The 12,651-nt window shown below is 39.0% G+C and overlaps 1 protein-coding gene across 1 annotated transcript in view; it reads right to left on the bottom strand.

Annotated features, from left to right (window-relative positions):
• ATG3 (autophagy related 3) overlaps nucleotides 1-12,651 on the bottom strand; it is a 34,431-nt gene that overhangs the window by 11,795 nt on the left and 9,985 nt on the right. Inside the window, exons 4-5 of the mRNA XM_004002919.6 lie at nucleotides 12,439-12,509; nucleotides 1,684-1,791 (exon numbers count right to left, since the gene is read on the bottom strand). Of these exons, the coding sequence (XP_004002968.1) occupies nucleotides 1,684-1,791; nucleotides 12,439-12,509 (179 nt within the window). The remainder of the gene's footprint in view (nucleotides 1-1,683; nucleotides 1,792-12,438; nucleotides 12,510-12,651) is intronic.

The raw sequence follows: 12,651 nt of genomic DNA on the forward strand, positions 1-12,651 counted from the left end.
ATTACAACTTACTGAGACTACTTCACAGAAACAAAGAAAATAAACCTCTTCAATCCATCTAAATATAATGCAGTAGCATCCCATTAAATCAGACTCTCCTAAAAGGAGGACATACTGGAAAAGAAAAAGAAAGCTGAAAGGATTCTAATGAAGGTAACACTGTACCAGTTGTGATGGTTAATCTCATATGTCAACTTGGGTCGGTTATTGTATCCCATAGTCCGATCAAACAGCAGTCTAAATGTTACTTCTGAAGGTTATTTTTAAAATGTGCTTAACATTTAAATCAGTATACTTAAGAGTAAAGCAGATCACTCTCCATAATGTAGGTGAGCCTCATTCAATGAGCAGATGGTTAAGAAAAAGAGACTTAGTCTCTTAATAGACTTTTTTTTCTTAAGAAAAAAACAGTTTGTAGAGGAATTAATTCTGCTTCCAGACTGGCCTAGACTAGTCATTCCAGACTCTAGCTGTATGAACTGACCATTACAAGTCTTCAGACTGCTGGCCAGCCTGCCCTTTACATTTCAGAACTGCTAGCTTCCACAATCATGTAAGGACTTCCCTAATGGCTTAGTGGGTGAAGAATCTGTCTGCAAAGCAGGACACCCCAGTTTGATTCCTGGGTCAGGAAGATCCCCTGGAGAAGGGATAGGCTACCCACTCTAGTATTCTTAGGCTACCCTGGTGGCTCAGACCGTAAAGAATCCGCCTGCAATGTGGAGACCTGGTTCAGTCCCTGCGTTGGGAAGATCCTCTGGAGGAAGGGATATCCAGCAACCCACTCCACTATTCTGGCCTGGAGAATCCTCATGGACAGAGGAGCCTGGCAGGCTACAGTCCATGAGGTCTTAAAGAACTGGACACAATTGAGTGACTAAGGACAGCACAGCACAATCATTCCAACACCTGTTTACCTCTGTGACGAATGCCTTTGTAAATATGCACCTGGATTCTGGGACAGGGATTAAGGAACACAACTAAACAACTGAGAGTTTCACTAACTTGACATCAGAAACAGAGTGCTATAACCAGTGGCTCTACTCTGTCAATAGGCAATTTCTTACAGACCTGCCATCCACATCTTCCATTAATGAAGACAAAAACAGAAAACTGGAAAGATTTTGGGAAGATGCAGGGGAAAAAACATACAAAAAGTCTAACAGCACTATTCAGCTGAGGACAGAGGATGATTCTGAAATTATTTTAAGAAGTTGTTAAAACTGCTATTTTCTCTAGGCCTTGACATAACAATATTCAACTCATTAAGGAACAAGAAAGCTTCAAGGAACTCGGGTCCTGAATCTGTTTCTGAATCATTTAAGGAAACAGATGGCAGTGTCCTTTAGTCAGAGCAGAGGAAAAACAAACTTAAAGAGGTACTTTTCCCTGTGCAGATTATTTAGCCCTCTGACTACTGCAGTGAATCTCAACTGAGAGCAATAATTTTGCCTTCATGGTGTATTTGGCAGTGTGTAGTGGCAAGCAGCACAGTACTATAAAATGTGGTACACTCCAAGGGCATTTTTTCCTAATTTGTTCTCCAGCTTCTTTTCAGGTAAAAATCTTCTGGTACAAAACTATGCCTGTGTTGCTTTCTTTATTTTTTAAATCAAGGCTGTTATAAAAGATTGCAAAAGAGTTAGAACAGATTAAACACATGCCATTCTATTCTCCTCTTACCTGTATTATGATAAGTATCTACCCATCCCCCATCACCATCATCTTCTTCAATGATAGCTTCCAATTCATCTGAATATTCCATCTGTTTACACCGCTTGTAGCACGGAACTATAAAGAAATGGCAAGGGCAGTTACTAGGATATATTTTGCTTCCTGTAAATCCATTTTAAAAAGAGTTTATTCCATAAAATATATTCCTACCACCAAAATATTAAGTGAATATTATTTTTATTTCTAGTAAGAGTATTTAAGAGTTACACTCAACCCACAGACATATAATTATTTGATGACACTTATTTTTCCCTAAATAGCTTTGTGAGAAGACAAGTAGAAAGGCTCTACTGAGAGTGTTCAAAGTACCCTCTACCTTTATGATCTGTGATCAGCAAACCTAAAGTCAGAGATGACATTGTTCAACCTCAGGCTAATGAATAACATATCAGTTTAGTGACTTTACTCTCAGAACATGGAGGCACTACTTGTCATACTCGGAGGTGGTAGAGGTGACCTCTGGTTTACAATGTTGAAGTAACTTTCAATATGAGCTTCATAATTTGTATTTAAGCTCCAGCGATTAATAACAGATAAACCAGTGTAAAGTTCACTAATCTGCTAAACTTTACTCTCTTACAAAAACTGGTGCCAAGTTCTTCATATAGCATATGCTTCGATCAACAGGTATTATTCATATAAGCCTAAAACTGAAAAATCATAAGGTAAAAACATTACAATGTGGGGTCAACAAAGTGCTATTAATCTCTTGATTTTTTTTTTTTTAAAACAAGCAAGATAGACATGACCAATCCCATAAAAAACTATACTGTAGGAAATAAAAAACTGATGTTTTGTACATATTTTCCCTTTCCTATAATGAGCAGAACACAAATCAATGCATTGTTATATGTCATTACACTGTGACTGTAACAACCTTTTGATGTTGTTTTCAAATTAGCTTTATAACAACCTCATTAATTTCATAAATATTTGTTTCAGAAACACATCTGTGCCTACAGGTAATCTTTCAATGACACAATGGATAATAAAACCTCTAGCTTTGAGATTTTAAATATCCAAGGTAGTATCAATTATATCTTCCATGAAAAACTTAGGTTTAAAAAAGACTGATATTAAGTAGCTGAAAAGATTATAATTACGAAGTCCACTTAAAAGGTCCAACAAGGGTATCTTTTCACCTTGCTTATAGTTTCCTTTGTTGTGCAGAAGCTTTTAATTTTAATTAGGTCCCATTTGTTTATTTTTGCTTTTATTTCCAATATTCTGGGAGGTGGGTCATAGAGGATCCTGCTGTGATTTATGTCAGAGAGTGTTTTGCCTATGTTCTCCTCTAGGAGTTTTATAGTTTCTGGTCTTACGTTTAGATCTTTAATCCATTTTGAGTTTATTTTTGTGTATGGTGAAAAGACAGCCTTCAGAATGGGAGAAAATAATAGCAAATGAAGCAACTGACAAACAAGTAATCTCAAAAAATACAAACAACTCCTGCAGCTCAATTCCAGAAAAATAAACGACCCAATCAAAAAATGGGCCAAAGAACCAAACAGACATTTCTCCAAAGAAGACATACAGATGGCTAACAAACACATGAAAAGATGCTCAACATCACTCATTATCAGAGAAATGCAAATCAAAACCACAATGAGGTACCATTTCATGCCAGTCAGAATGGCTGCAATCCAAAAGTCTACAAGCAATAAATGCTGGAAAGGGTGTGGAGAAAAGGGAACCCTCTTACACTGTTGGTGGGAATGCAGACTAGGACAGCCACTATGGAGAACAGTGTGGAGATTCCTTAAAAAACTGGAAATAGAACTGCCATACGACCCAGCAATCCCACTGCTGGGCACACACACAGACGAAACCAGAACTGAAAGAGACACGTGTACCCCAATGTTCATCACAGCACTGTTTATAATAGCCAGGACATGGAAGCAACCTAGATATCCACCAGTAGACAAATGGATGAGAAAGCTGTGGTACATATACACAATGCAATACTACTCAGCCATTAAAAAGAATACATTTGAATCAGTTCTAATGAGGTGGATGAAACTGGAGTCGATTATACAGAGTGAAGTAAGCCAGAAAGAAAAACACCAATACAGTATACTAACACATATATATGGAATTTAGAAAGATGGTAACGATAACCCTGTATGTGAGACAGCAAAAGAGACACAGATGTACAAAACAGTCTTTTGGACTCTGTGGGAGAGGGAGAGGGTGGGATGATTTGGGAGAACGGCATTGAAGCATGTATAATATCATATGTGAAACGAATCGCCAGTCCAGGTTTGACGCATGATACAGGTTGCTTGGGGCTGGTGCACTGGGATGACCCAGAAGGATGGTATGGGAAGGGAGGTAGGAGGGGGGTTCAGGATGGGGAACACATGTACACCCGTGGCATATTCGTGTCAATGTATGGCAAAACAAATACAATATTGTAAGGTAATTAACCGTCAATTAAAACAAATACATTTATTTTAAGGGGAAAAAAAAGGTCCAACAAGGGGACTTCCTTGGCAGTTCTGCTGATACGACTCTGCACTTCCACTGGAGGCAGCACGGATTCAATCTCTGGCCAGGGAACTAAGATCCTGTATGCCACTGCAGTCAGTGCAGCAAAAACAACAACAACAAATAGCCCAGTAAGAAGTCCAATTTTGCTTAGAGCCATTCTCATCATAAATCTACACTTTTTGGCAAAAAAAGAAATAACAAAATGGAGATAAAATCAAGTATGGAAAAAATAGTCTAACATAGGGAAAAAAAAACTTTACCATAGGGAAAGGCTACCCACTCCAGTATTCTGGCCTGGAGAATTCCATGGACTGTCCATGAGGTCACAAAGAGATGGACATGACTGAATGACTTTCACTTTCATATAACATTCAGAATTTCATTAAATACCCAATTTTCTGTCGGAGAGAAGCTAGAAGTACAGCTTTAAGTACAAATTACAATCAGTAAGGACGAGGAACAAGATGGCAGAGTGGTAGGTGGACATGGAATACATCTCTTTCCAAGGATACATCAGGAATATACCTTCAGACACAGAAATGCTTTTCTTCCAAGGAGCAAAGGCCTTTTAATTTCATGGCTGCAGGCATCATCTGCAGTGATTTTGGAGCCATTTAGGCTGTCACAAATCAGCTGTTTCCCTCTCGGCCTTAAATGTTTCTCCTGTGACTCGGATGCCCCAATGTGGGGATCAGACCCTTGCTTCAGTTCCCTCACTCACCGAGGGCAGAGGATGAGATGGTGGGATGGCATCACTGAGTCAATGGACATGAGTAAACTCCAGGAGTTGGTGATGGACAGGGAGGCCTGGCATGTTGCAGTCCTTTGGGTTGCAAAGAGTCGGACACGACCGAGCAACTGAACTGACTGACTGAAATGGAGTGAGAATCAGACAGTCCTTGCCGCAGCCATACATACCTTACACGGTGCAGTGGCTGGGAGCTGGAGTTTAGGGATTGTGGAGTAATCCCAGGATGAGGGCTGCTGTTGACTATGGAGAGACGGATTGAGGGGATGTGAAGGAGGAGACTGGTGGGAAATGCTGAGGGAGGAAAGCTGGGCAGCCAAGGAAGCAAGGCAATACGGCTGAGTCATGTGTAGGGGGTAGAGCCATAACCATAATCTCTCTCCCCTGACACGTCAGCATCAGCAGCTGAACAATAGAGAGACTGGCCCATCAAATGCCTGATGCACTGAATTACAGAGTAGGACCCCACCCAGAGTGCCCCTTTAAGTGTCTAACGCACTGACCTACAGAATAGGATCCCAGGCAGGGGGCCCCTCTATGTGCCTGATGCGCCGAACAACAGAGAAGGACCCCACACAAGGGAGCCCTGTAAGTGCCTGTACGGGCAGAGCTACTACGGAGTGAGACTGGCCAAATAGGCCTTCTGATTGCCAGCTACAAGAGGCTCAAAAACACTGATAGGGCCATAACTCCTGTGGCAGAGGTAGTCCATGTCCTTGCACACTTAGCGCCGCGAGGGTACCTGCAAGCCAAGCAGCTGCGCTACCTTCATGCTCAACTCGCACTGGGGTAGAGCTGCCACAGGCAAAAAAACGTCTGTGTCTATGCACACAGGGTCTCTCAGGTTGTGTCGAACTCTCTGCGACCCCGTGGACTGTGGCCTGCCAGCCTTCTCTGTCAGGCACGGGAGTTCTCCAGGCAAGAATACTGGAACATATTGGCCTATGCTGCTGCTGCTAAGTCGCTTCAGTCGTGTCCAACTCTGTGCAACCCCATAGATGACAGCCCACCAGGCTCCTCTGCCCCTGCGATTCTCCAGGCAAGAATACTGGAGTGGGATGCCATTTCCTTCTCCAATGTTGGCCAATACTAGTTGCCAAACCCTTCTAGAGCACCATATTTCCTGCTGCCTGAGCCCCCAACTCCTCTGAGTACCTGGTGCTGCCAGAACCCCTGCAACTCAAGCAGCTGCACCACCTCCACACCTGACCCTCACAGAGGCAAACCCAGGTCCTCCAGGGCAGCCTCAGGAGCAAACCCCAGTGGACAACCGATATCCAGAGGTGGAAATAAAACCATAATGGAAATCCAGGGGCAGTGTCACTAAGGGAAAAGACCCAAAACCCTCCTACCAGCTGTACAAGCTGCAGATTAAATTCACACAATCAACTAGGCAGATTTTGAGTGTGCAGAATATATAAAAGGTCATTGAGAGATCTCACAAAAGGAAACGCACTAGTTCTGAAAGCTGTGGACACTGGAGGCAAGAACACGTAGAAGGACCATATTAGCATCTGAGCTGCCCTCACAGCAGGTCCAGAGATCAGCACAGTGTTAGAGGGCATCCTAGGGCGGTGAGGTGGAAGTACTCTGACAGCAGTGACTCAAGAAAAACATTTAGCATTCTTATGTTTTGACTTGTTCTCTAGATTCTTCTGGATTTTTTTTTTTCCCTCCCTCTGTTGTAGTCACCAATTTTATTGGCACTATGAAATCTAACTAAGCTTTTGAGCTTTTTTTTCCCTCAGTCACATTTTTTATTGCTGTTATAAACCTCTGCCTCTATATGGGACTTTTGCAGTTAGGGGAGTTCTTTTTTAATTTTGATTTTTTAAACCTATTATTATATTTCTACATTTATTCCTCCATTTGCTTTTCCCCTTGCAGTTAACCTTCAATATATATAAATCTTCTTTATCTCTATTTAGCTTTGCATATCTATTCTTTCTTTTCCTTCTTTACTTTAGTCTCAACATATTTGTTAGTTTTATTTTCATTGCTTTCTTCCCTAATTGGCACCTTGCTTTAGTTTTGTTTCCCAGTTTGTGTTTTATAAAGTTTTGTTCTGATAGATATAATTTTTGGTTCCCTTTGTTCACCAGGTCCATTTATTGTACTTTATTTTTGTTGGACTGTTTTGAATCTGCTTATGGGTGTATATGCATATGTGTACATCCAGTCAAGCTTTTAATAGTCATTATAAACCTCTGCCTCTACATTGGGCCTTTGAAGTTTTGTGAAGTTTTCCTTTTCCTCCTTTTCTCTTTCTTCTTCTGTGTTTTTTCTTTTCTCTATTTCATAAGTATAACTTTCTTAAACCTATTATACTTTTCTACTTTTCTTCCTTAGTTTGCCTTCCCTACTGTTCTTTTCCCCTTGCAGTTAATCTTCAATGTATATAAATCGTCTTCATCTACCTCTATTTAACACTGCATAGCTACTCTTTCTTTCCTCTCAACATACTTGTTACTATTATTTTCATTGCTTTATTCCCCAACTGGCACCTTGCTTTAGTTTTGTTTTCCAGTTTGTACTTTAGTTAGCGTTGTTCTTAACTGGTAACTATAACCTTTGATTCCCCATGTTCGCTGGGTCAATCTATTGTACTTTATTTTGTTGGACTGTTTGGACTTTGCTCGTGGGTATATATATGTGTGTATATACCATTATTTTAAGTAGTATTTGCCTGATTTTATAACTGCCATTTGTCTGAGGTTCATCTTTGGTTTCTCATTTTGGATATTTGTTCTAATCTCACTTAATGCCTTAACAAACCACTTGCGGAATCTTCGTTCCTGACCAGAGATCAAGTCCTGAGCCTTTGGAGTGGGAGCACTGACTCCAAGACCCTAGACTTCCAGAGAACTGACCCTAGGCAGTATCAAATAGTGAAAACACCCACAAAGGAAATCACCCGAATACAAGACCCAGCATCACCCAACCACCAGGAACACCCTGTGCAAGACGCCTCATCTAAACAAACAAAACAAAAATACAGCCATCGGCAGACAGGATTATCACCTCACTCAGCCTTACACATCAGAGGAATAACAGACACTCAGCACAAATCTCACCCTATAAGAAGCTTACACAAACCACTAGACCAACCTTAGAGGGTAGAAACCAAAAGGAAAAAGGAATTCAACCTTGAGGAATGGGAAAGAGAGACCTCAAACACAGTAAGTTAAAAAGAAAAAAAAAAAAAAAAAACAGCAGAGAAATGCTACACAAATGAAGGAACAAACCAGAAACACAGAAGTCCAAATAAATGAAGAGATAAGAAGCAAACTACTTGGAAAAGAATTCAGAATAATGACAGTAAGATGATCAAAAACCTTGGAAACAAAATGGAAAAAACCAAGAATCAACTAAGACCTAGAATTAAAGAAGAAACATACAGAGACAAACAACACAATTACTGAAATTGAAAATACTCTAGACGGAATCAACGGCAGAATATCTGAAGCAGAAGAATGAATCAGTGAGCTGGAAGATAAAATGGTAGAAATAACTTTTGAAGGGCAAAATAAAATAGAAAGAATGAAAAGAACTGAGGACAGTCTCAGAGACCTCTGGGACCATAACACACGTACGAACATTCGAATTACAGGGGTGCCAGGAGAAGAGAAAAAGAAAGGGTATGAGAAAATTTTTGAAGAAATTATAGTTGAAAATTTTCCCAACATGGAAAAGGAAATAGTCAATCAAGTCCAGGAGGCATAAAGAATCCCATACAGGATAAACCCAAGGAGAAACATGCCAAGACACATACTAATCAAACTAATAAAGACTAAACACAAAGAAAGAATATTAAAAGCAGCAAGGGGGAAGCAACAAGTAATATACAAGGGAAACCCCATATGTTTAACAGCTCATCTTTCAGCAGAAACTGCAGGCCAGAAGGAATGGCAGGATATATTTAAAGTAATGAGAGGGGAAAATCTACAACCAAGATTACTGTACCTGGCAAGGATCTCATTTAAAATTGATGGAGAAATAAAAAGCTTTTCAGACAAGCAAAAGTTAAGAGAATTCAGTACCAACAACCAGCTTTACAAAAATGTTAAACGGATTTATATAGTCAAGGAACACAAGAGAAGAAAAAAGATCTACAAGATCAACCCCAAACAATTAAGAAAATGGCAATAGGAACATACATATCAGTAATTACTTTAAATGTAAATGGATTAAATGTTCCAAGCAAAAGACACAGACTGGGGAACGGATTCAAAAACAAGACTCATATGCAGGCTGTCTACAAGAAACCCATTTCAGACCGAGGGACATATATAGACTGAAAGTGAGAAAATGGAACAATAAATTCCATGCAAATGGGAAGTTAAAAAAAGCTGGAGTAGCAATCCTCATATCAGATAAAACAGACCTTAAAATAGAGATAAGGAAGGACACTACATAATGATCAAGGGATCAGTTAAGGGGAAGACATAGCAATTGTAAAAATCTATGCACCCAACACAGGAGAACCTCAATACGTAAGACAAATACTAACAAACATAAAAGGAGAAATTGACAGTAACACAGTAATAGTGGTAAACTTTATCACCCCACTCACATCAATGAAAAGATCATTAAACAGAAAATTAATAAGGAAACACAAGTCTTAAATGATACATTAGATGAGATGGACCTCATTGATATCTTCAGGACATTCCATTCAAATACAGAAGAATACACCTTCTTCTCAAGTGCACGTGGAACATTCTCCAGGATAGACCACATCTTGGGTCACAAATCATACCTCACTAAATTCAAGAAAACTGAAATCGTATCAAGCACCTTCTCCGACCAGAATGCTATGAAACTAGATATCAATTACTAGAAAAAAAGTGTAAGAAACACAAACACATGGAGACTAAACAACACATTTCTAAATAACCAACAGGTTCTTGAAGAAATCAAAATATTTCTAGCAACAAATGACAATGAAAACACAACTCAAAACCTAGGGGATGCAGCAAAAGCAGTTCTAAGAGGGAAGTTTATAGCAATACAATCCTACCTCAAGAAACAAGAAAAACCAGACAGACAACCTAACTTTACACCTAAAACAACTGAAAACAGAAGAACAAAAAACCCCCAAAATTAGTAGAAGGAAAGAAATCATAAAGATCCCAGCAGAAACAAATGACAAAGAAATGAAAGAAATAACAGTAAAGATTAATAAAACTAAAAGCTGGTTCTTTGAAAAGATAAACAAAACTGACAAACCTTTAGCCAGGCTCATCAAGAACAAAAGAGAGAAGAATCAAATCAGCAAAGTTAGAAATGAAAAAGAAGTGGTTACAGTAGACAATGCAGAAATACAAGGGATTATAAGAGGCTATTATGAACAACTCTATGGCAATAAAATGGATAACCTGGAAGAAATGGACAGGTTCTTAGAAAAGTTCAATCTTCCAAGACTGAACCAGCAGGAAATAGAAATTATGAACCCAATTGCAAGCACTGAAATTGAAGCTATAATCAAAAATCTCACAAAAAAACAAAAGCCCAGGACCAGATGGCTTCACAGAATTCTATCAAACATTCAGAGACGAGCTAATGCCTATTCTTCTAAAACTCTTTCAAAAAATTGCAGAGGAAAACACTTCCAAACTCACTCTACAGGGCCACCATCATCCTGATCCCAAAACCAGGCAAAGACAACACGAAAAAAGAAAACTACAGGCTGATATCACTGATGAACAGAGATGCAAAAATCCTCAACAAAATTTTAGCAAACAATTCAGCAACAAACCAAAAAGCTCATACACCATGATCAAGTTGGGTTTATTCCAGGAATGCAAGGATTCTTCAATACATGCGAATCAGTCAACGTGATACACCATATTAACAAACTGAAAGATAAAAACTATATGATCATCTCAATAGATGCAGAAAAAGCCTTTGACAAAATTCAGCAGCCATCTATGATTAAAACTCTTCAAAAAATGGGCACAGAAGGAACCTACCTCAACACAGTAAAGGCCATATATGATAAGCCTACAACAAACATGCTCAATGGTGAGAAACTGAAAGCATTCCCCCTAAGATCAGGAACGAGATAAGTGTCTACTTTCATTACTACTATTCAACATGGTTCTGGAATTCCTAGCTAAAGCAGTCAGAGAAGGAAAAGAAATAAAAGGAATCCTGATCAGAAAAGAAGTACAGCTCTCACTGTTTGCAGATGACATTATACTATACATAGAAAACCCTAAAGATAGTATCAGAAAATTACTAGAGTTTATCAGTGAATTTAACAAAGTTGCAGGATATGAAATCAATACACAGAAATCACTTGCATTTCTATATATTAACGTGAAAAATTAGAAAGAGAAATTAAGGAGTCAATCCCATTCACCATCGCAACAAAAAGAATTAAATATTTAGGAATAAATTTACCTAAGGAGACAAAAGAAATGTACACAGAAAATTATAAGATGCTGATGAAAACAAAGAACCAATCAAAAAGTGGAAAAAGACCTAAACAGACATTTCTCCAAAGAAGACATACAGATGGCCAACAAGCACATGAAAAGATGCTCAACATCACTCATTATTAGAGAAATGCAAATCAAGACCACAATGACGTATCTCCTCACACCAGTCAGAACGGCCATCATCAAAAAGTCTACAAACAAATGCTGGAGAGGGTGTGGAGAAAAGGGAATGCTCTTGCACTGTTGGTGAGAATGTAAACTGATATAGCCACTATGGAAGACAGTATGGAGATTCCTTAAAAAACTAGGAATAAAACCACCATGACCCAGCAATCCCACTCCTGGGCATATACTGAGGAAACCAGGGTTGAAAAAGACACATGTATCCCGTTGTTCGCTGCAGCACTATTTACAATAGCTAGAACATGGAAGCAACCTAGATGCCCATTGACAGATGAATGGATAAAGTTGTGGTACGTATACACAATGGAATATTACTCAGCCATGAAAAGGAATGCATTTGAGTCAGTTCTGATGAGGTGGATGACCCTAGAAACTATTATACAGAGTGTAGTGAGTCAGAAAGGCAAAGATAAATATCATATTCTAAAACACATATACGGAATCTAGAAAAATTGTTCTGAAGAATTTATTTACAGGGCAACAATGCAGAAACAGACATAGAGAATAGACTTATGGACATGGGGAGAGGGGAGGAGAGGGTGAGATGTATGGAAAGAGTAACATGGAAACTTACATTACCATATGTAAAACAGACAGCCAATGGGAATTTGCTGTATGGCTCAGGAACTCAAACAGGGGCTCTGTATCAACCTAGAGGGGTGGGATGGGGAGGGAGATTCAAAAGGGAGGAGATATATGTATACCTATGGCTGATTCATGTTGTGGTTTAACAGAAAACAACAAAATTCTGTAAAGCAATTATCCTTCAATAAAAAAGTAAAAAAAAAAAGTTTAGTAAGTAGTAGGGTTTTTTTTTAATATATACGCAACAATTCTTACCATTTTTGGTGACCAAAAATTGTTTGCCTGATGGTAGGTAAGCCTTCACTTTCAATTCTTCCCCTGTGGCCCTTTAAAAAGAGTGAAAAGCACCAAAATACAAAAAACATTTTAAAAGGCAAAAACAGAATATATCACATGTTAATCCCAACACCACACAACCCACACCCCTGAGAAAACTATTTTAGGATTGCTTTGGGAAGGATCCAAAAA

The sequence above is a fragment of the Ovis aries genome, chromosome 1 (assembly GCF_016772045.2).
Source record: "Ovis aries strain OAR_USU_Benz2616 breed Rambouillet chromosome 1, ARS-UI_Ramb_v3.0, whole genome shotgun sequence".
Classification (NCBI taxonomy): domain Eukaryota; kingdom Metazoa; phylum Chordata; class Mammalia; order Artiodactyla; family Bovidae; genus Ovis; species Ovis aries.